Genomic DNA, 25,438 nt, shown 5'->3' on the forward strand with positions numbered 1-25,438 from the left:
AGGTTAAGTAATGGAAATATCTAGCTGCAAAGCAAAGACTTTCACTTGAGCTAGTATGTAATATTCAATTGCTTCCAATATTTCAGATAATTTATTTATAGTTCAGTGTGTATCTACGTGCCCTATTATGATGTCTGCAGTATTAATGTACCTACCCTTTATTTAAAATTAATACACATTAAATAAATACAGTAGGCTAAGTCCAAATAATCTAACGCAAGCAAGTCCTTGTGCCCAGGTCTGCATTATCCATGCTGAGAGGGAACATCAAGAAGATGGTAAAAAGATATATGGGAGAATCCTATTATCAGTCTGGTAGTATGCATGTTTCCCTTATAAAGCTATCCATGAGGATTAAATTTAATTTTAAATATAGAGTCATAAAAAGTTGTATAATCACAATATTCTGATCTGATTTCTGCCCGTCTGCCAAGTGTGTTGCTTGAGATATCCTACCTATGTTTGCTACCTATAGTAGCCCTAGAATAGAGACAAGCCAACCAGACACAGGCTTGGTTCTGTGAAGAATGGAGTAGGGATTTCTCCTTAGCTAAGGCTGCACAAACAAAACTGCGGTGGTTTCCCACACCTTCCTTCCTCTCCTCCCACAAATCCACACTTTGAGGAAGGTAATTTCTATTTATTCCATAAACTGAAGGCAAGAATCATAATGACTAGTTGATAAATCAAAAATAACAAGAAACTGTGCCAATAAACAATGTGAAATATTATAACACAGATCTGGGTTCTGTGTTTACATGTGGATTCACTAGTTTAACTTAATTTTGTAGCAGCTAAGTTTTAATTCATGGGTGAATGGGTCACAGATCAAACATCAAAGCATGTTGCAGTTCTAGATTTAAGCATATGGATAATATAAAGAAATTGACTTGCTAAAGTTTAGGCATTTGTAGCTGTGTATGCTACATGTGCCACATTTGCAGCTACATGTGTGCTAAGGCCTTCCTGACCAAATTCTCCAGAACCTCTTCTCACTCTTTTTTATAAAGTCATGAAGAACATGAAAGCTAACAGTAAAGTAGATGCTTATCAGCTTAAAAAAGTTTCTTGTTCAAACTTGTCTCTCTGACAGAGAGTTACGTATCATCTAATTGACTTTTCCAAGGGGTAGTGTGCAACTGATTTGGAATCATTGTCAAGACACCATCTCTCCATCTATTTCCCAACACATCCCTTTACTTTGCCTAGAAAAATTATTTAGGAGGAATTTCAAGACTAAAACTTTGAAGACTAAAACTTTGGATATTTGACAGTTCAGTTATTCTTGAAGTATGTGTAGATCTAAAATAATGCAAGGAGTGCAGTAGTTCACATCCATCAGTGAAGTGCTGAACCAATGGTAGGTGTATCACCCAGATGGTCAATGTGTACATAGCTAATCCAGTGTAGTTCTGGATGCTTCAGAGTTAACATGCATGGGCAGATCAACTGTGCTTTGTGCAATTACACAGATGCAGCTGAACAATTTCTGGCTTATTCTGCATGTGGTCTACAGATGGTCCAGTCCATGCACACTGAGTATACTGAGTGTGCTCTGCAGTTATCTGGCTTATAACGATGTATGCTGCAAAGTATATATGCATATATTTTGCCTGGTAAATTTCAGAAGAAACACAATGATTCTCTTCTCAAATGTTCCGAGTACCTTATTTTCCAAAATTTGAAATGTTTTGCCTACTGATACACAGCTTATAAGAAATTCATTCAAACAGGCTTGGAAATGTAGAAGGGGAAAAAATATCTCATTACCTCCAGGAGAGTAGGAAATAATTTAGTAAGAAATGTGTATTTTGTGTATTCTTATATTCCTCTGATGAATTGCTAGTACTATGCTAAAGGAAAAAAAAAAGCCCATTTGGATCGTGTAAGCAATATGTAGTTATTCAATTAATATTTAATAAATCACTTGGTAGAAATCAGAAGGAAAACAGTTGATTATTTGGCCTGGTCTCAATTTTTATCCATCCCCATCACAGATAAGCGAGAATAAATTCATTGACTATAGTAAAGTAAATACAAACCTATTAGTTAATCACTGTGATATGACAGGTTAAAGTGATTTGGGATTAAGACTGTAGTGAATGCTGTATGTATTTAGTATTGAGTTTTAAATTTGTACAAGATTTATATTTGCAATTCTGAAGACATATAATCATGGAAATGCTTCAAAAAAAGGAAGATGTATCTGGAATATCATCCTCTAATCTGCTGAGCAGAGGATAAAAAGTAGGTAATCTTCATAAAGCCTCCTGAAATCTTTTGTTAAGTACAGCCTACTTAGATTTAGTTACATCTAGCTAGCTACATGTACATTTGACAGACCTGAGAACATTCTAGGATTAATTATTGAAAAATAAGGTAGAGTTTCTTTCTATAGAAAGAATGTAGGTATTATTAGAAAAGCCTACAATATTTGCTGTTTTAATCTCAGTATGTAAGCACAGTAGCTGAATCAAATGTTTTTGCAATGTAAATAATGGCTGTGAAGCAGCTTGTTTCTGTGCACGTACAGGCAAATCCTGCAGGCTTACCTCTTTGTCCTGCATGCCAGGTGGGGACACTCACTGAACTAAATGGTGATCCTGACACAGCACCCTATGGTTTCAGAGCTCATCTTTGCTGACTGCTCACTGGCTGTCCATTTCCTCCCTCTTCAACACATGACATTGCCCTTGCTACTGTCCAGCACCTCCCTCCCACTGTGCCAGGACTCATTTGGCTTGGTGTCCCTCGCTGGCCACTGTGGCAGGGAACACCGAGTACTGTGTACTGTGGTGGTTTTGGACAATGAATGAAATTTTCAGAGGTAAAATGGCAAAGTGGAAAGCCACCCTCCTGGGTCTCATGAGTAGGAGGAGAAGAGGGAAAAGCAGACATGTCTGCGTAGACTCATTTGCTGATGCCTATGAGGAGAGGAGAGAGGAGAGGGAAGAGAAGGCCTTCATCCCTTCCTTTGCCAAATAAGCTGATCAGAGAACAGAGTCTGACTGTCTCACTTGAGTCTCTGTATCTACTGGAAGCCCACAAGCAAGTAGTATACACCTACAGCTGTCTCCAATAATGTTTGAATAATGGCTTAGTAAGAGATCTGTTTACCAAACTGCAGTGCCACTTACAGGGATCAGTTTGGGACCAGAAAGTGCAATGATGTGGCTAGTAGTTTTTTGTCCTTCTTTTCCACTATCCACAAGCTGCGATTGAACATTAAGAAATAATGTCAGAGTGTACAAACTGTGAGGTTATAACTGTTCAGTAGTTAAGCAACTGAAAAGTTGATTCCCAGAAGCAAACAGAACCAGGAAATAGGGCTCTGGGGAATGTCTGGAGGATGCTATGCATGTTGAAGAAGGCAAGATTTGAAATCTCTTTTGCCTGAAGTAGATTTTTTTATATCCTTTTTCCCCTTAATGGAGACAGAACAGGATGGTTTCTTTTCCCTTAGAAAGAAGGGAAAGCTGTAGAGAACTGGTTTTGATATGAGTCTATACTCTGCATGAGTGAATACTTGGTGTTCTGGTAAGGGATTAGCTCCCTTTAACTTTATTACAGTGTGAAATTTGCCACTTTGATTCTTTAGAAGTCATTCCTCTGATTGTGAGTGATGATCCTATACATATGTGTGAAACATGGGGGGGGATAACTTTTTTGAGGAATCAAGAACATTGATTTTTTTTTTTCCTGCTAATCTTCCAACCTTCCTATTTTTTCATTTTTGCATTCTTAATTTTCTCCCCTAACTCTTTCTACATTCATTTCCAGTCTCCTCTTAAGCCATTTGTTTTGCTCTATTTTCCTCATGTTTTCCAGCAATTCCTGGGGTTGTTTGTCACCTTTTCATTTGTTTTAGTATGTTTCCCCTCCAACCATCTCCTTTATTCTTGCTTCTCTCTCATTCCATATCTCTATCTTGTTTCAATGGTTACTGACCTGCATTGACCCTTGAGTCTCCAGAAAGGCTGACTGATCATTTCATAAGGACCTCTGCAATGGGTGGAGATTGCACATATCTCTTTACATTCAGGCATGAGGAATATATACACCATTATGAGCCCAAATATACATTTCATCTCTATGCCTGGTGTCATCAGAAATTTATTCAGCAGTATGAAAAATGCCAGATCTGTAGTTTTAACAGGACTTCTTTTTTGGTTTTTTCCCCATCAAGTTTATTTTCTTGGTAGCAATAACAATAAATATGTATATTAGCATACTTCTAGAAATTTCTAGTTACAGATATTGAATAAAGGACCAAATACATAGTACAGCTGAACAGAAAGAAACATAGGCAATTACTTTTCTTGTTATCTTAAATAACAACTTACTTGGAATCACTACTTTTATACTTCGTACTACACAGACTTGATTTTTATTTGTTTAATAGAAATTCTGATTCTGCAGTGCTTGTTTTCTGATGCTCTTGCTGAACTCAGTGAAAATTTCTGTGTTAGCTCTGATGAACTGTGCTATTTATAGTTACCAATGTAATCCTGATTGATTCCAGGGGAGTGTGAGGTGATCGCAATATAACTAGAGTTATGAGGAAATAATATATTTGATTGTTCTTAGATATCATGCTTTTGCTTATTTGGAGTAAAAGATTTACAGTTCTGGAGTTGAGAAATTTTTGTGGTTTCAATAACTAGCATAAGAACCACACAAATGCTTCTTACTTTATCTTTACATAATTTTCAATGTGGTGTATTTGAGCATTTCAATATAGCATAAACAAAAGCATTTAAAAATAAATGTATTTTTCTTACTTGGCGAATTCAACATGTTTGTTTAAATTTTATTTTCTGCTCTCTTTTAGTATTTTCCTATGCAGAAGAATAAATGGTAATTAAAATGTGCAGGATGAAAAGATGGAGCAGTCAGTGCTTGTACCACCAGGACCAGACAGCTTCCAATACTTCACTAGAGAGTCTCTTGCAGCTATTGAACAACGCATTGCTGCAGAAAAAGCTAAGAATTCTAAACAAGATCGTAAAGACGATGATGAAAATGGGCCAAAACCAAACAGTGACTTGGAGGCAGGAAAAACACTCCCGTTTATATACGGCGACATACCTCCAGGAATGGTGTCTGAGCCCTTGGAAGACATGGACCCATATTACATCAATAAAAAAGTGAGTCCAAAATCAGTCCTGTTCATATGCCAGTGTTCAGAGTGCTTTATCATGTTCATTTACTCTTTGTGGAGTGGGTCGTGTAGCTTGTAACTTCAGTATGTTAATTTGCAACTAGAATCCATACACTTTAGTGGTCACTAATCTTTCACTCTTTACATCAAATTTATTCCTGTATTTATATCAAAGGAACGTTTATATCAAAGCTGAAACATAGTATATGGTCTTTGATGATAAGCAATATATAATACCTATACAAAAATATATATAAATAACATAGATATTTTGTGAACTTTAAAAAGTGAATATACGTTGAAAACGAGGACACCAACATTCTCTAAGGTTCTTCAGATTTAAAGCTGACAGCATGAACCAATGCATAGAACATTTTGTTCCTAGAAATCTGCTTTGATAGCAAATGCTTAGGAAATTTATGGAATCTATAGAGAAAGAAACAGATAAGCAGAAAATATAATAAAAAGAGTATAAAATAGATTTGAAAGTTTCCAGTAGAAATGGCCTTAGACAGGCCTGGAATCATTTCAAGAACGATTCTGTTGCACAGCCCATATGCAGCAGAAAAGGTTCATGGTTCATAGCAATAGCTAGATTGGGTAATACTTTAATTATTTGATTCTGTGATTAAAAAAACTCTATCAATATCCAGACAGGAGTTATTTTGATTTTCACAAACTATTGTGTTCTAAGTGTCTCAGCTTGCAAAATTTCATGTGATTTCTGAGTCCTATTTTGACAAAAGAGAAAATACTATGTGAAAGAACAATATTTTTATCTTTATTATTTGATGCCTCTGAAAGAGCCTTTATCTGCCATTCACAGCATATCAAGATTTATCTTTAAATCACAGCTCTACTTTTACAAAGATAAAAGATGTGTTTCTATAAAAGCAGGCCTTGTACAGTTCTGTACTAATTGTGTCTGTTTATGATACGATATCCCATATAATTTTATCCCTACCTGCCCACAGCTCATCCTGGACCTTTATAGCCAAATCAGCCTATCCTGTGTGTTTTACAGTGAAAACAGATACATGATAGGTATGGCCTATGATAGATATGCTTCTGGCACCCTCAGGAATGGAAGACCCTCTCTGTACCTTCACAGATGGAGCCGAAAACTTGCTATATCAGGGAGGTCTAAAGATAGAGTTGCTAGAAATGGAGAGAAACCAGCTGAACATATTCCGTCAAGTTTCTGTACTATTGAAAGGAAGAATCTTTTTATTTGCACAGTAAATAACTTTTATGGGCCAGTCACATACCCTCTGGGATTCTCTTCTTTCTGCTGAAGTCCACACATCCTCTCTATGCACGTGCTTTAATCTTGTACAGGACAGAAATAGAAACAGCACTGTCAGTCAAAGACAAGACAAAAATTTCTCACATGCTGCAATTCTCTCAATTTTTTCTTCCTTCACTAGGAGGAAAATAGATTTCCTAACAGAAATTCAACATCTATTTCAATTTTACATCCATAATTGGAATTTAAAATATCTAATTTCTAGATTTTCTTATCTAGCTGTACGTGAATTCTGGAAATACTTTTGTCTTGTTTCACTTTTATTTTGAAAATATTGGCAACAGCTGATGTTTCTGCAAGTCTCAGAAGGAGAAATACTTAGAAAAGCCTGAAGCAGAAGTGAACATCTCCAGAAAGAAATGTAGGACTCTTAATGCTCAATGTATTTATTGCTGTACCCCTTAACATTTAAGCTTTTTATTTACCCCTCTCTGAATTCCACCTCATAAAGCCAAGGAGTCCATCCGCACACCCTCTCTCTCCCAGTGTTGCAGTCTGACAACTGCTGCACAATCATTAGAGATTTTATGTTTCTGCCTGGGGAAGGATCTGAAATGTCATGGATCTAAAGAAAAATAACGAGAAAGAATGAAAACACTTGTTTGCAAGAAAGGGTTAGGACAAGTGTATCAATTATCAGATGCCACTGTTTATTCAAACCTCTATTAAGATCTCTGCATAAGCTATACCCTGATTTATCAACAAAAACTGGATCAGTTTAACTTCCAGATTTTTGAATAGGGAATAGAAATGGTTGCCCACAGCACTGATAAAATGATACTAACGAACAGGGTTATGGTGTTTATTTGGGAAACCTGGATAGGATTTTAGGAATACCTGTTTTTATTACAAATTTGGGTCATCAATTAAATCATCCATCATTTGCCTCCTATGCAAGTATTGACACCCACCTGCTGGGTTTGGGTTTTTTCCAATTTTTTGTAGCAACATTGATCAAGCTCAGTGTATTTTTGAATGCACTGAATGTTGAAACATCCTGTAGAGTGCTTTTACTAAGGAAACTGTTTGTGCATGCCATGATTTGATACAGTTTAATACAGAATAAGAGAGGAATAAATAAAAGTGATGAGCTGGTTTGAAAGCCCTAATTTGTGCCTAAGGTAGCCCTGAGATGAAAAGTTAGAATGGGAAAACCTGTTAAGAGAAACAAAATGAGAGGTATATTAGTTTCACTGTTTTGTAATTGTGCTTCTATGGAAAAAATACCACCAAAGAGGACATAGCCATGCCCAATCTTATCTGAAGTTGAAATGAAAAAATTGACAATTTCTGTTTGACAGCCAAACAGCCCATTATAGTACATTGACACACCTGACAGAATTTTTGGTTTACACTGTATCACAGACAGCCTGAATGGCAGCAACTGTACCCTTGAAACACAATTATTTTATTACAATAGCATACAATACTGTTCTCATACTATGATTTCATTATAATGAAATGTTGCTGACCGTGGTGGTCAATGATGCTGGTCTTTAGAACTGTGAAGTTTAGCATCCTAATGGTTGCAATGCTATTTTTTTTAATCCAAAATTGAGTAACAGTGAACAGGAACTGGTTCTGGTTTTGTATAAGTGCAAATCAGTGTGTTCCCAGTATAATAGTGATTGCCTGTTCATACTCAAGCTACCATCACAAAGGATCAACAAGGTTGACATCACTGTCTATAGAAAAAGGATCTCAGCTGGAACCCTCTAAGATCCTGACCTACAGGCATGAATCAAGATCTGGTCCACTTGGTTTCATATTTTACAGGCTGTCTCTTTTCCCCTGAACCTAGGCTGCCCCATTGAAGGGGAGGGAGAGAATTGGTGGAACTAAATGGGTAAAACTCCACTCTCCTCTTGCTATAATAGAGCTATAGCATTGTTTATTGCCACTCCATGCCCTGCCGCTTGCCAGAAGGATGTTGAATGGCATCTGTCAGAAAAGATGCATCCTTTTGTCCTGGCATTTGGTAAGATCAAATCTGATCAAACCACTAGCTCCTGAGTTTCCCAGACTTCTCTTGAGCTGCAAAAAAACCCAAAAAGATTCTGTAAAATTGCTTCCCTTAACTTTATTATGTCAGCAAAGGTGAATGCACTAGTTGTAAATTAAAGGATTTTTTAAGTAAAAAGTTCTAGGAAAGCAAAAAATTAAGGACTTGCTAGAAAACATGGTTTCAAAAGATAATTACAAAACCAAGATATGCCGACTTCCCATATGCCATGAGTCTCTTGTTCTAGCTGCCCCTGGGTTTTTTCTCAAGAAGCTGAGGACCCAACTCAACAATAAGTCACTTCCTGTCTTCCACAAGGTCCTGTGAGGTTTTGGATGGTATTTATTGAACTATAGGAAGTGGAAATGCAATGGGGTAGCACTCAGCCTGCTAAATGTAGCCTTCTAGAATCTACATTTAAAGCTAACTAGGAAGGAGAGGAGAAATAAGGTTTTGAGAACTCTTTGTTCCAAGAGGTTCTTGTAGACCATATCTTTGTGTGGACTATCCTTCTTTCTTAGCTACATCTTCTCAAAATACTACTCGTCCTCCTTTGCCTGGCTAAGAAGGCAGCTTCTGGCTTTATTTCAAATGTGGCAGAAGTTACAGAACTGGGTTTCAGGTTACAGATGCAAATGCAGCAAATCAGGGACTTTTCTTTAGGGAATTCTTATTTATATAAGAATTATATATTCACACAAATACTTTGAGTGTGAGCTGGTTTTGTGCCTTTATAAAAATGATTAAAACACTTCATAAGACATAGACACTGAAAAGTATATCTAATCCTTCATATACAAGCATTAGTCTTACAATTTGTTTAGAATTTAGTTAGCTCTTTTCAGTGTATGTCTACTTTGTCCTGACAGCTTTGGGTACAATACTTCATGTTCATCCACACTGCCTACACATTGGCTTGCATCTGGGTTGAGAGTGGAGTGAGATATAGCAGGCATAGCAGGGAGGTAAGCTTACACAGGGATTGGATATCAGCTGTTATCTGTACTTGTTAATGAAAATTTTTCTTCACAGATAAGATACAATTTTAGTTCATGTTTAAGACTAGAAATCAGATGACCAATAAAGTCACTTCGAAGATTCAAGTTACTAAGATGCTTTGAGTGAAAAATTAAGACTGAGGTAGGGAATTTATGTCTTGTTGGTTCTGCATATGCAGGGCAGCAGAAAGTAGAACAGCTAAAATAGCAGCAGCTTCCAACTGAAACTGGAGCTGTGCCAGCATGCCGTTTTTTTCCATAAGGCATGTTAGAAAATAGATGTATGTTTAATATGCTTCTGTTCAAAGATTTTTTTTAAAAATGTAGGTTGACTAAACGTAGGTGGTGTAGTCAGATACAAAGTTAGTAGGGAGTGTGATTTTTAACGCATTTTGTCAACTACCTCATAGCTACAAAAGCAGATTCAGAGGCTTATTAGATGCAAGTCCTGGGGGCTGGGGACAGACCTGGGAGGGGAAACTTCCCCCTTAAAGTGTGAGGCTTTAGAACATTGTGCCAAAAAATCATTCATCTGTGTGGTTGCTTCAGTAGTTGAAATGAAATCTTCATTTAAGGTCAAGTCATCTGCAGGTTGTTGCTATCTGTAATCCATAATTGGAAGTGTGAATTGGAAACATTAGCTCAGGCTTTATCCTACTGTCCTCAGTTTCACATGCAGTTTCTCCATTTCTGTGCAGAAGTGGGGAAATCAAATGCATATCTTATACCATTCCTACACATCTTGAGTTTGTACTCAAGACAGTGTAAAGTCTGACTCGTCCCTTGCTTTTAAGGGATTTGGATGGTATGAGAAGGTGTGCTGTGACAGAGAGAGAGCTGAGAGAAGAAGCCAGCGAGCTGGGACTGGAACAGCTTTACCTCAGGGTGTAATCCTTACTTCTCTTCTGCCTTCAGTATAGTTGTCTGTAACAGACTGGTGGAAACCCTCATCTCCACATCTCTCCACCCACTGTGCTCGCAGAGATTTTTATCTGTCCTTCATGGTATATACATACAAAGCTTCCCAAATTGCAGCAAACTGAAGAATTGTCCTTCTTGAACCTCCCTGGCATATTTTCTTTCTCTACCAGCCTTCTCAGAAATAGTCTTGTAATTCACTTGCTTACAATTTTGAAGCAATGCTTGATGCCGTGGACATCAGAAGAGACCAACATACCCTTTCCCACACTTCCACTAGCATTCTAGTTTACAGCTCATTTTGTCAGCAATGCAATGAAAATCGAGGAGGCTTTATCACAGCTTATTTGCAAAATATGCAACTCTGATTTAAAAAAAAAAAAAAAAGAGAGAAAAAAGGTTATTTTAGACATTTCTTCTTAATTTCCTTTGAATTTAGGCTATAATCCTTCCATCACCCCTTCTCCTGGATGCAGCTTTCTCCTGAGTTACTGACCTTCCTTCTGCAGTGTTTTTCATTCTTTTCTGATTGATTTTACAGTTGAAGAGCAACTTAGTGGCATAAAGAAACCTGATAGCCCACATTTCCCGTGCTGTGGTCTGAACACTGTTGCAGCCATGATGGCCTGCAGAGGAAGCAAAGCAATGTTTGCAGAGTTTGCTCTCATACGATTTATATTTGGCTCATCAATTTTTTTTGAGACATTCAGCCTACAGAGACTCCTATAATTCTGTGAAGTAAGGCTTGCATGCCTTTCGATGTCTCTAAATGTGATAGTTTCTTTAGCTATTAAAATTTAAATTTAACAAGTATTTACTTTCTGGGGAAGTTTCACACCTGGGAACTGTAACTGTGCAGGGAGGTCATTTGGGAAGGTCTCTTGCTCTGCTCCTGTAAGGTGTATTCAGATGTCCACAGTCCTCAGAGGTCTGCCTAATCCTGGCTATATATATTACTGCTATGTCTTTTCCTCCTTAACACAAAGATCAAGAAACAAACTATAACAAAAAATGAACAAGTGGATAGACTGTTAAATCAGTTTCTAAAAGGATTTCTAGTTTGTAAGATTCATATATCATTAGCATCCACAGGTAACGTTTCCCCGCTTATGGTATTTCAAACAGGAAGAGTTTTCTGTGGGAAAGCATAAATAAAGTTAAAATTTTACTTGATAATTTCTGCATCTTTATTTACAAGAAGCACATGTAAATGCATCATTATTATACTGAGGTTGTTTAATGAAGAAGTAGTATAAAAATATTAATGAATTTAATGAATTATATTTTTGTATGTCACGTGCATCAGGTAAGTAATGGAAATAAGTTTTGTATTTAAAATTAGTCATGGGATTTGTGTATTAAGTGTCCAAAAAGTTACAATTTTTGTGATTGGTCACTTGGAACAGTTTTTAAATGAGCATCTACAATGAATAAGCACTTATAAAATGTCTGTTTTTTCTCTTTTCCAGACCTTTATAGTATTGAATAAAGGGAAGGCAATCTTCCGATTCAGTGCCACCTCTGCCCTGTACATTTTAACTCCCTTCAATCCTCTTAGAAAAATAGCTATTAAAATTTTGGTACATTCATATCATTTTCCAGTGGTTGTTCAAAATGTTAGACACTGCAATTAAGAAAATGTAACTATTTCATCATGAATAAAGGTTTTTGTAGTCCGTCATTTTTATTTCACTGTGGAAGGCTTATGGTAAGGTTTTATAAATATGAGAACATATTAATATATTATATACATGCATTGATTTTTGAATCCATCTATTTTCTTGAATTTCAATACTTTCCAGTGGTTGTTCAAAATGTTAGACACTGCAATTAAGAAAATGTAACTATTTCATCATGAATAAAGGTTTTTGTAGTCCGTCATTTTTATTTCACTGTGGAAGGCTTATGGTAAGGTTTTATAAATATGAGAACATATTAATATATTATATACATGCATTGATTTTTGAATCCATCTATTTTCTTGAATTTCAATACTTCTGCTGTAGAAATCTGAATACAGATTTAATTTTTCAGAAAAGTTTTTTCAGATTTAGTTTAACATTGAAATTTTTTGCACCTCAGATTCTTTTTTGCACTATGAAGCCTATTCATAAAATAGTTATGTCTTTTTTAAAAAAAGATAGAATGCATTTTATGCTCACAAGTTCCGGAAGAGCTCTGTTGTGCAAGCAGTGAGGCAGATCTGCAGCTGCTCAGGATCAGCTAGCTCAGAGTATTGCCTTTTTGGGGTCCTTCTGGGCCCATCCTCAGGATCAGCTTCATAGTCTGTTGCAGCAGTGTGCCTGGAAGCCTGGCGCATGCATGCTGATTCTCACATTCCTAAACCTGCCCAGTTGCACCATAAGCCTCTGCCAAATTTAATACATTGCCAGAAAGCATAGGCAGCATTCATGCAGGCGGTTTGCAAAGCATCTGTACATGCAGATGGTAGACAGATTGGGGGACCATAACTGATGGGATGGTCACAGGGTAAAGTTTGAGACTGGCATGTGGGATTCCTGCCTGATGATTATAACAGGTTGGTGAGAATTTCTAGTGGCTGAGGTTTTCGTGCACTTTTTGCAAAACCTCAGGACTGGGAAATACAGCCACCAAATGAAAACTTCAGTGTGACAGTTAAGACTTTTAGCATTGAACAAGTAGTCAAAGGCAGAAGCTTTATTATTAGAGACTGCTGACAGAATTTTCTAGGTCTTTGGAAAAAGTAACAAACAAGGCAGATGACTGCTGACTCAGAATACCTTTTCCTCTGGGCTTCTGGGAACTTAAAGCAGTGAGAGAAGGGGAAGAAGGTCTGGAGAGGAGTCTGGGAGCATTTGGGAACAGCAGCTAAGGGACGTGACAGCAGCCTATAGACACAGTGGTCGTGATGGTGAGACAACACAGCAAATACTGTCAGATGGCAGCTCTAATGAATGCTCATCCATTCACGTGACAGATTGATTTACAATATTTTCCAACCCTGCATATGGGTGAGTTGTGAGTAATGATTTCCACTTGCATACTGATTACTGAGTTTGGTCTTGGGTTTAAGTTTCTCCTAATTGTGTTCAAAGAGTATTCAGCTGGTCTTGATGGTAGTAAGAACATAAGAAATTCTAATATACTGTATGCAGCGCCAATATTTTTCCTTCTATCTATTAACTGATGGTGTGATTTTATAATTTAGCTCTATTGTAGGAGGAGGTCCCCTTTCACTATATGGGTTGATTTCTTTCTGCAACCAGCTAACTGTTGGGGGAGCTATTTTTATCTTAGATCTAGACATAGGCATTTTATTTATATTTTTTTAATATTCAACATAAGAATAGATGCATAGGTTCTATTATTTTATTATTCTTTCTTTATTTTTAAATTATTATTCAGTATAGTACAAACACTGCAAATATGAAAGTGGTTTAACTAGAAACCATGTAATATGTTCCATACTGCAGTTTAGATTTTAGCACTTATACAAGGTTACCACCTATATGAAAAACATTGGGGGTTAAAATTGATTATTACTTGCAATAATCTTCTGACTTGTATTGATAACCTCTACTGCCCTCACATTTTGAGGTGAGTGTTTGGCATTCTGGCCTTTGTAACAGAAATGTGCGTTTCACTTTCAGTGTGAAATGTGTGTTGAGCACAATGAAACTGGCACATCGGTCGGAAAACTTTCATCTGTATGTTCCCCAAATTCTCTGAACCTTTGTATAGGGTGGTCTGATTACATTTGCCCAGATGTGGGCAGATGTTGCTCCTCCTGCAGAGAAGCAGTGTGTCTCTTCCCAGAGCTCACAGACTTTCCCTTCAATTATTCTTCCTCACTGCCAGTACCTATTGTAATACTAGATACAGGAACCAGTAACAGCATGAATTTCTCTCTCTCATGCTCTGCTGACTCACCTCCTGGTATTCTGCTGTTTCGTTTTCCCCTTTTGCCTGCCTGACTCTAGTTAAGGTAGAGCATAGAACTGAGGGGGCAACACAAGAGTGATGGGATATGGCCAGACTTTGGCAATCAATGAGAAAGGATGAGAAGGTGAGAATAGGTGGAGCATTGAGCAGACCAAAAAAAAACAAAAAAGAGAGAGGTGGCAGTGGCTGGAACTGCAAAGTGTTAAAGAATATTAGAAAGGAATAGGGAGATGCTCTAGAGAAAATATGGTATCTGCTAAGTACCCCTGTGCTAGTCTTAGGAAGCTGAACTCACAGTGTTCCTCAGTGTGGTCTGACTGCCAGCAGGTATCTGTGAAACCAGTTGGCAATATTTTTTTTTCCAATCCTCATCTTCCACCAATCCACACAGGCAATAAGAGACTTCAGCTGCTCCTTTAAAAACACAGCTTGAGGCTGTATGGTGCCTCTAGCCCTACTGCTTGCTTATACGGGAAGAACATGAGAAATATAGTACATTTACATGAAGAAGTCATTATAGATCAGAATTGTTTACCTATGTGTATAGCTGAATTATTATAGAACATAAACTAGTAAATTAAGGGAATATTAAGCTTGTCAATCAGTCACTCAAAATGTGGGAGAAGGATGCACAGACATTGAATGAGTCAGTTATGTTTGAGATTCCCATTAGGCAAAGCATGGCCAGAGTTTACATTTCGAAGTATGTTAGCCCTTATTGAGCATCTGCTCCCTTTGAGAGTGAACAGCACTTTGGCCATGCAGCTCACAGATGTGGCAAGTACAGAGTGAATAATGTGCAAGGACCTGCCTGTGGCCTTTGTTATGAACAATACCATAATACCTAGCTGCAAGCATATAACACACTGCATAGGGATAAAACATCAGCTCTCCTGAGAGGACATTATACTTCTTTAACGTTTTTGTGAGAGAACTGAAGCTGCAGCCAGGCATCTCCAAGTTGGATTCCAAAATGCATTCTCTTTATTTAAAGGAATTTCCTGATTGTATTAAGACAGACTCTTTAGAGCTGTCTGTGGACTGTGATGACAAGCATTGTAAGGCATTCTAGTAATTTATTCTAAGGCATTGAACAATTTTTACTGTACAGAGCTTGTATGACAACACGATCTTTGAAATTAGTTAAATCACTCACTGGAAGACATCACAATATTCACTGCTGGGCCAGGCCTTTAGGCAAAGGTCATACACCTATCTATGGGAATCAGGAAGCTAAATCCTCCCCTGTGATTTTAATGTTTACTTGAAAATGTATACTCAAGATTGAATTTTTCACCAGCTGCAAGCGATGATCGTAATGATTGCACCAATTTTCTGAAAAGTTTAGGCTGGGATGTTACTTCCTCTCTTCCTCCTTCACCTAGACTGAAGGGTTGGTGGTTTTGGTTTGGTTTGTTTGTTCTTATTGTTGTTTTTTGTCTGTTTGTTTATTTGGAAGTTTGTTTCATTTTGGTTTTGTCCATGATATAAAAAAATACCCCAAAGAACAAATGCTATCTACTTGTATCAAAATAGTTAAAATCCTGGTCTCTCAGATACAAGTTTAACTGTAAATACCTTTCTTTGGTTGAACCTAGCTTCTTTGCCAGTTATGCTGATGCAACTATTTTTGAGGAATGCATAATTTAGAGAGATGACTAGAGGGAAAAAATGAGTTAACCATTTCGTGTAACTGTGCAGCAGATATTATTTTTTGCTGCCATCATGTGGCCATTTTGAGTCAGGTTTTCATTGTTGATCTGTTTACTTCAGTATTTCCAAACACTTGAGTAATTGAGTTTATTGCCACAAAAAAAGGAAGGGCCACACTGTCAGTACAGTCAGTGATCTTGTAAACCAAGAACATCACATTGGGTGTAATGAAGCCCCAGTGGACTGTCCCACCTCCCTAGCACCAGCCCCTTTGAGCCCTTAGTCTGGGTTTCATTGACCTGGAATACCTAAATCTTCCTTGCAGGTAGTTCAAATAAAAATTAATTTTCATTCTCATCTTCACCAGTTTTCCTTGCTTGTCAAGTAATTGACCACAAGGTACTATTGAACCATTTTCAAATTATCGAATTGGTAGAATTGGAGATGTTGCTTTTGTTGCTAATGTGTGTTTAGAGAGAGCCCATTGGAGAATTATTCACCTTAACCTGTGAGCCCCCTATGGATTTCTGTTTTACTGGCTGTATAGCTAAACTAGTGTTGGAGAAACATGGAATGCAGTCACTTCAGCAATTAAAACTATGTTTTGTTCTGTGTTTTTGATGGATTGGCTGTGCTGGGTCCTGGATTGACACTGACTCAGCACAGCTCTGACTCAGGGTAAATAGGAGAAACTTTTTTTACCTTGCATATGCCAGCTATTGAGTTTAGTATTGAAACTGTAGAAGCAAGAGACTTACACTTATTCCATCATGTCAGGTACTTCTTCTGAAAGTTATTTTGATTTTGGCTGTTGCTCAGCTGACATTGCCTCCCAGGGTGTGAGAGTCATCTCCTTTGCCGTTCAGTACCAGCTGAAAAGAAAACATGAGACACCAACAAGTCAACATCAGAGTATGAACAAATCAAGACTAACACTGAAGTTTAATGTGCTAAAGTGAAAACTATCAGGTTAAGTAAAATGTATGTCAATGTTTACCAAAGTCTAAAAGATTTGTGGAAGTGGCAATATTTTACTGTATTTAAGATATATGACTGATCTGTTATTGTGTGAATTGCTGTTGTGTTTTCCTTAACTATACCTACATTATTCAGCATGCTGATCATGTGCACTATTTTGACCAACTGCGTATTTATGACCATGAGTAACCCTCCAGACTGGACAAAGAATGTAGAGTAAGTTGCACGTTATTTAAATATACCTTTGGCTGTTTGTCTAGGAGTCAGCATGCCAGTAACTGTGGTGTAAGGTCTGCTAGCAAAAACATCATGAGGCACTACTACTATTTCCTTTCTAAACTATGTAGAAATGTTAAATAATTATTTAAATCTCAGTCTAGTAAAAAAGTTGGGTGGAAAAAATTGAAACATTTTCCATCAGTTTCCACTAGTTTTCTCTCTTTATGGTTTAGCACCTACCCAATGTTTTTACTCTTTGTTTACACTACTGCATTACTACCAGAACCATGGCCATCACTTAAGAACAGCATATAAGCAAAAGTTTTACTAAAGTCTGAAATCAGTGTGTGCTTGCTTTCTTCCCTCGTTAGAGTCAATACTAGATGTTTTAAATGTTAATGATTCAGTAACTTATGCTCACAGCTTTCTCAATTAACAGTAATGGATCCAGTGTTGCCTACTTAAAAACTGAATGGCACCAGTAAATTTTTAATATATGTTATTTATTTGATGGATTTATTTATTTTATGTACAAGATCAGGACTGCTGTACTTTAATAGCATGTCACAACTCGTGCATATAAATGCACAAGTACCTATGATTAATATAATGCCTTTTAGAAGAAATTGATTATTTAATGTATGTCTTTTTCAGTTTTGAAATAAAAATCTTTCATTTGATCATCAAGTTGCTGTCAGAATACCAATGTAAAATGTTGCTACTTATTTTGGTTAAAATTTCCTATATTTTTCAGGTATACTTTCACTGGAATTTACACGTTTGAGTCACTAATAAAAATCATTGCAAGGGGGTTTTGCTTAGAAGATTTTACTTTTCTTCGAGATCCATGGAACTGGCTCGATTTCACTGTCATTACCTTTGCGTAAGTTTTTGTTTTTTGTTTTTTCTTTGAAAGCGAAGGGCAAAAAGGGCATGAAATTAGTATTGATACATATAAATTTTGTTAAATGAAAATTTTTGTATGGATTTACTTTCATCTAAAACAATTTTCACATTCTAAAATGCATATTTTGATGTAAACATAAATACTGCAGAAGCCATTAGTACAGCTAGTATTAGAGAGGCTAATTTCATGTCCTGCATTTTTTTTTCTGACCAGAAAAGGAGCTTCCCTTTGACTTCATTCTCCAAACTTACCAATCTAGTCTAGATAAATTTTAGGCTTTCAAAGTAAAATCATTGCAATTCACTTCAGAGGCATTTAATTTAGCCGAAGGTCTGAAATTATATTAATACAAGGCAAACTGCAGTGAAAGGTAAACCTCTGACTGTTGCTATTTAAGTTTTTGCTAAAAACGCCAAAGCGGTCTTGATGAAAGACCCAAGTAAGTAGCATAAACTTTGCCTAAATTCTGAATAACTGTGATTTAATCCTACAGGTATGTAACAGAATTTGTAAACCTAGGCAATGTTTCAGCTCTTCGAACTTTCAGAGTATTGAGAGCTTTGAATTGAAAACTAGTAATTCCAGGTAAGAAGTAACTGGTGTAAGGTGTTAGGCCCCTTGTACCTCCCAACTGTTCCTTTTTATCCTGTCATTGTGTTTGTGTGTGAACTCCGGTGTAAGGTGTTAGGCCCCTTGTACCTCCCAACTGTTCCTTTTTATCCTGTCATTGTGTTTGTGTGTGAACTCCCCTATTACAGATATGTGACAGAGTTTGTGGACCTGGGCAATGTCTCAGCGTTGAGAACATTCAGAGTTCTCCGAGCTTTGAAAACAATATCAGTCATTCCAGGTGAGAGCTAGGTTAAACACTGAGGCTGACTTTAATTCACTGAAATGGAATTCATATTTTTTAAACATAAGTCTTATTTCTTTCCACAAAAAAAAAGCAGGAATTGGAAGATATCAGAATTCACTGAAATCTCTGATTCATTGCTTTTTAACATGAGCACTTTCCTTTGAAATCAGCCTTTGAGTTTAACAGATTCTTGCATGAGACATTGCAGTACACAGTGTGTGTGGTTTGCATCGTATGACGTCAAGCTTTCTTCTCCACATTCAATGAATAGCAGTAACCCTGAAGTTTTCTTACCCATGTGTATCCTACCTACATGACGTTATGTGGTATTTGTTGTGAATATTTGTGTCTCAAAAATAGAACTGTTTGAAACATTGACTTAGTAGGAAGATGAAGGAATAAGATAATAAAGAATAGCATGGGCATTGCATGGGGGATTTATTATCTTACAAATCCACAATTTTCCAAACCATTTCCAGTTTTATAGCATTACATTTTAATTTTATTTATTCTTGAACAGGCTTTTTACTACTGTCTTCTAAATCCTAGTATGTTATAAAACTGATAGTAGCAAAGGTTTGGAGCAAGAGGTATTGACAAATAAAGAAGATTTTTACGTGAGGTTCATGTACAGCATGAATAAAAATAGTCACTTGTTTTATCATTAAAACAAGTGGTTTGAAATATATGCAATTCATTCCATTCACAGTTTCAAATGAACATAAGTTTCAGCTATTTATTCATTTTCACAAGTGAAAAAGCTCTTCACAAAAAATGTTGTTTCACAGACATTACAATCATATATTTGGGCTTCTGCATGAAATCTATAACTTTACTGGAAGACACTGTCATTTTTATGTTCTGAAAAGGTTTTCAACATCAAAATACAAATTTCTTTCCATTTGCAGGCTTGAAGACTATTGTGGGAGCCCTAATTCAGTCTGTGAAGAAGCTCTCGGACGTAATGATCCTGACTGTGTTTTGTCTGAGTGTATTTGCACTAATAGGGCTGCAGCTGTTCATGGGCAATTTGAGGAATAAATGCTTGCAGTGGCCTCCTGAAAATTTTACTTTGGAAACCAATTTTACTTCCCAGCTAAACAGCACCATAGGTGAAAATGGCACATTGGTTAATTCAACAGTGACTCCGTTTGACTGGAAGGGGTACATTGAAGATGAAAGTAAGTATTGTCTGCAGGATTCTTACTGAAGTGGTTTGTGGCTGACCTAGTTTTTAGAAGTAAGGAGGGGAGGGGATGATACATTTACTTAAGACTGAGCAGGAGAAGCCTCTGTCTGTCTTAGATATGCTCCAAAGGCCTGCATGGAAGAGGGAACAAGGCAGATGGTCTTGCTATTTGATATAGCTTTTTCTCAGCTCCACCTGCCAAATTCATATCTTCCCTGAGACAGAAAAAAGTTCAACGGAGTCTTAAAATTACTTAATAGCCTTAAACGTTTTCCATTCTGATACTCTAAAGCAAGATCAGCAGCAGCATGCACTGTTGTTTTGACAGATATCAGAGACTTCTGACAGGCAGTGAGGAGCTCAGTGATGGAGTCCTCAGTATTTTCAACATCCATCCATTCTTTTGCTTCACTAACATTATTATTATTATGGGAATTTTTTTAAGGTCTAAGAGATTTTTCTGCTAAAATTTATGCTTATTATTCTTACCAACTACAACACAAGCACCAAAACCAAATTTTCTATCAGTTATCACTCTCTTAAGTATTTAGAGACTATTTTTTATGTTTACATGCCCTGTTGTCTCTACTTTCAGTCTTCTTCATGTATGCTAAACAACCCAGATCATTAACCATTTTCTCCTACAGTCAGTTTTCTAGATGTTGATCTCTCATCTGGATTCTTTCTTGTTCAGAAACATCCTTCTTAAAGTGAAGTACCCACATCTAGGCGTTTCTCCGCCACATAAGGCATACTAAGTAGGGAAGAAGGATTATGTGGTAGCATAGTGACTTACACTTTTGTTTTATACATCCTACATAGCTTGCTGTTGTTCACAATTGTAGCATTGTTCAGCTTGCGGTCTACCTGCTCCTGAATCTTTCACAGACCTCTATCTACCTCATTGAGTTTTCATTTTCCATTTGCACAGTTCATTGTTCCAGCCTGAACAGCACCATGTTTTTTTCTCTCCAACTGTCCTGGACCTTTTAAATTGTAATTGCTTCCTCAAACTCATCACCATCCTTATCAGATCAGTATCGTTTGCAAATTTGTTAAGTGCTCTTCCACCATCTAGATTAGTTAAAATCTTGAATAGAAATAATCTCAGTCAAATGTCTTCAAAAGTTGCTTTGATGCATCTTTCTACTTGGATAATTTCCCAGAGCATTATTTTCCAGCCAGTTTTGCTGATACAGAGCAGTCTGGCAAATTGAGACTAGTTAAAGAAATGCATTCCAGTAGAGGTAAATGTGAGGGGACAAAACTAAACTCCCTATCCTACAAATCAATGCTGCACAGTTCACATTGAGACAGGTTCACATGCATAGAGACTGTAGCTAATGGCATACATGATCTCTAGTAGTGAAAGTTACTTTGGAGTAAATTAAGAACTAAAGGTGAGAGAAGGATAGAAAAGAAAAGGGGAAAGGGAGAACTGACCACAGTGAACAACTGCAAAGAGAAGTGGTGAGTTCCCCAGGTGAGTCTCCTCCCTTGGGTATCCTTTCCAGTGCAGCAGTTATCACTCCACAACACTTTCCACACAGCAACTATGTGTTCTTCTTTAGCATCTCCTCAAACTCCCTACAGCTTGCTTCTGCCTATAGTGCTATTAAGCACTCATTGGAATGCACTTTGATCAGAGTGGGTGCTGCACAGCTGGTGGGTTTTTATGCTCTTATATGCATGTTATTAGGTCACCTAATATAAACCAAAAAGCTACAAGCAAGAAGTAGGAAAAGGAGGAGAAAGATGATTGAATCTTGCATCAGAGACAATTGCTTTCCATGGGTACCTTCTGCATCAATAGTGTGATTGCAACTGTAATGTCATGAGAATAAAAGTGACATGAAAAACAGCAGGAAAACATAGGAAAAATAGTGCCACAGAGGCTCTGGAAAATGCTGCCACAGTGGCTTATGTGTAAGGCTGCAGAGCAACCGAGAGGTAGGATATAGAAGTGCAATTGGAAAGCCCTTAACAATAGAGAGGCTGAGGCACCTTAGGCACTCTGGAGCAGCTAGGACTCTGACAAATTAAGGCTAAAACTGCAGCCAAAAAGCTAAATAATATCCTGTTCACATAAATAAATTATTGACCAGGAAGACAGCATTACTCCTGTATTTAGCACTACTGCAGTTTCTACTGGAATACTATATAAAGTTCAATTTAGATAGAATGTTGAAAAAATGGAGGATGTTCAGAAAAGAGGAGAATGATTAAAGGGTTGGAAAACATGCTTTATACCAAGATAGACCAGGAGCTCAGCCTACTTAGCATATCAAAGAGAAGGTTTAAGGGGTGATTTGATCACAGTTGAAAAAAATCCTCATGGGGAACAGAAACTTCATCCTAGACATATCTTTGATCTAGCAGGCAAAGATGTCACAGATTCAATAGCTGCAAGTCAAAGCCAGACAAATTTTGAACAGAAGTAAGACAACTTCTAACTATGATGACACAGCTGATCAATGACTATGATGGATTTCTATCTGAATTTTTAAAATCAATCTTTTTGTGAAATTCAACTTATTTGAACACTTGAATTCATGGAGATTCCATGCCATGGGGTATAACAAATTCTAAGCAAAGTCTCCTAATGAAGACCTAGAGTTCAAGGCCAATCTTAATTTCCTAACTTTTTAACAAAGAATCTATGAACTCAAGTTCTGATTTTTTTTGATTTAAAGAAGACCTGAAGGCCCTGAAAAGAAAACTGAATTGGTTACAGAAAGTATTATATTGAATGGCTATATGAGCCTTTGTTATATTTACACAAGATTTCATATGTATTATGATATTTATAATGAAATTATGAGTCTCAGTATGAAGTTAATAAGCTTGTCCTTGCTTGCCAGCAGTTTCTTAAGAGAGAATTATCTTCTCACAGCTTCCTGCTCTCTTTCTGCAGGGAGGCAGACAGGATACAGAAACCAGCTGCATCACAGGGCAGTAAGAAAGGGCTTGGCTGTAGCTCAGAGCAGTGCAATGCCACTGTGTTTTGCAGGAATTATAAATGTTTTTATGCCATTAGTTGTGTATACTATGCACAAAAGGCATGTAAGCCCTAATTTTGCCACTGAGCTCATTTTGGGAGACACTATTTTGAGGGTCTTTATGTAAGGACTCCTGGCATTAATGAGTCAAGCACACCTTTTTTTCTATTTATTTTTAATTTTTCCAAGATAGGAAATCTGATGAACTTATTTCTAGATAAGCTGAAGTTTTTCTTGTCAAGCTTTCCATAAGCAATTTTTTTTTCTGGGGAAAAAACATCTCACAATCCATTTTGTGAAATAACAGTTATTCTCAGTCATTACCCAACACTTACCCAAACAACTGTAAATTCCCTGGAAGTTAAGTGCTCATCTAACAGAGACTGTTTTCCTATTTCACAATCAATTAAAGGGGAACCAAGCATATACCTTTGACGTAATGAAGGATTTTTCACATACATACACAATTCAAAATTCTGCATCTAGTTACGGACACATGCTTATACTGCTAAGTCTGTGTGCTGTAAAAAATTTCCTGTCATGACAATATTTTGAGCACTTGTCCTCGTTATATCAGTGCACTCAGAGAAAGCCTGTGTGGCTCCTGTTTCCTGTGCAGCTGGCAAGTACAGCATGCTTATAGGGCACATCTTATCTGAAGCACAGAACCTGAGTGCAGACCCTGTTGTGGCAGTTCAGCTCAGCCAGTGCAGTTCTGATCATGACTGACTGCTCCATGTAAACTATATCAAGGCAGGTCTGCATTCTTACCAACCAGCTGTTATATTCCAGCATGCTTTAATCATGATTAGCTGACATAATGCAGAATAACATTTGCTTCCTAAGGGTCAGCTGTGGCCAGAATCCTGTCAGTTTATTGTTTGCAGTTGTGTTTCAGCACAGAGCAGCTCTGCAATGCACACCAGCCCAGAGTGACAGCAGCTGCAGACAGGACCGTGTGCTTTGCAGAGCACTGGAGATTATTCCCTGTAAGATGCAGATATATCATTAGACACTTAAACTGAGTCCTTCACAGTGTCAGAGCAAGGTCTACATACAGCTTAAAGCCCAATTTTTCCAAATGGTAAATTTTGCTCACAGGATGGAGGGACACATCTGGCCAGGGTACCATGTCCCTCCTGCAGCAAATGAATGTGCTGAGCTAGCAGCTTGTGACACCTCCTAGGACTCAGAATTTATTAGTCTATGGTAACCTGGCTAGGGCAGCACAGCCACAGTCAAGTTTAAACTGAGCTGTGCTGGTAGTACTTCAAATTAGATCATTTTAAGAGAATCTAACAGCACAGTTCAATCGAAAAGAAATCCAGTGTGGGGTTTAAATCTTCTCAGGAGGCACAAGGTACCAGAATCTCCTGAGGTTCAGAAGTATTGGAACTAAGGAGGTACTCAGAGGAGCATCACCATGTCCCTGCCCTGTCCTTACAGACAGCCTAAGGCAATGCTTTTGGTCTCCACTGGAAATAGGATACTGGTCAATGTGGTCTAACTCTGTATAAATGTCATCCTTAAAGTTGTGACCAAGTGGGAGATCATTACTACAGGAGGAAGCTGCTCCTTTGGTCATTCTTCCAAAAGTCAGGAGTTTCGCAACTGTAGGCATCTGCTTTGAGGGGAAATCCAAGAATACTTCTCAAGGATACAGCCAGAATAAATCTTAATTAGCACAAAATTTTGCTCATCTTTTTGTTCTTCTAAGAAGAGATATGTCAATGCCTTTGTTATTTAAACCATCTAAAATGTCCTTTCACTACAGGATTACTCTACAGGATGATTTGCTACAGGGTGATTTAGCAGAACTTACCCAATTTTTTTTCTCAGGTGCTCAGTAGTTTTATTATGTACTTTCAAACTCCTACTTACACAAGTTGGTGACTGCTGCAGTAATTCTGTCTGAGTTAAATTTAAGTGTATACCAGGGCCTTCATGCCAATCAGCAGGCTAACTGCAGTGTGTGCACCTGTAAGGGTTGGAGCCATTAGCAGCTGAGTGGGTTTTTGCAGAGTTACATATTAGATAACTGTCACAAGTGTTTGTAAGTGGCAGGCTGGAACCCTTGGCAATACTGATCAGAAAGTTTGAAATAAATTATAAGTTTTTCAGATACATTCTAATAAACAACTGTACAATATAATTTTACAGAGTCTGATTTACTTCAGTGATCAGATGGAAGGGAGAATTGTACATTTCATCTACATCAAGCAGCATTTGACAGAATTTTTAGTACATCTTGTAACTTTAACAGTAATTGCTATGAGTGATAGCACATACTGAAATTTAAAATGTCATTTACTCTAAAGTTGTGGTCCT

At 37.3% G+C, this 25,438-nt stretch overlaps 1 protein-coding gene across 1 annotated transcript in view; it reads left to right on the forward strand.

The window, feature by feature from the left end:
• Positions 1–4,883: 4,883 nt before the first annotated feature.
• The window catches only part of LOC103798250 (sodium channel protein type 1 subunit alpha-like), a gene marked incomplete at its 3' end in the record, with an annotated part of 61,617 nt that continues 41,062 nt past the window's right edge, over positions 4,884–25,438 (forward strand). Inside the window, 6 exon segments of the mRNA XM_009070501.1 lie at positions 4,884–5,147; positions 11,855–11,973; positions 17,067–17,156; positions 17,914–18,042; positions 18,825–18,916; positions 19,831–20,103. Of these exon segments, the coding sequence (XP_009068749.1) occupies positions 4,884–5,147; positions 11,855–11,973; positions 17,067–17,156; positions 17,914–18,042; positions 18,825–18,916; positions 19,831–20,103 (967 nt within the window).

The sequence above is a fragment of the Acanthisitta chloris genome, unplaced genomic scaffold, assembly GCF_000695815.1.
Source record: "Acanthisitta chloris isolate BGI_N310 unplaced genomic scaffold, ASM69581v1 scaffold8882, whole genome shotgun sequence".
Lineage (NCBI taxonomy): Eukaryota > Metazoa > Chordata > Aves > Passeriformes > Acanthisittidae > Acanthisitta > Acanthisitta chloris.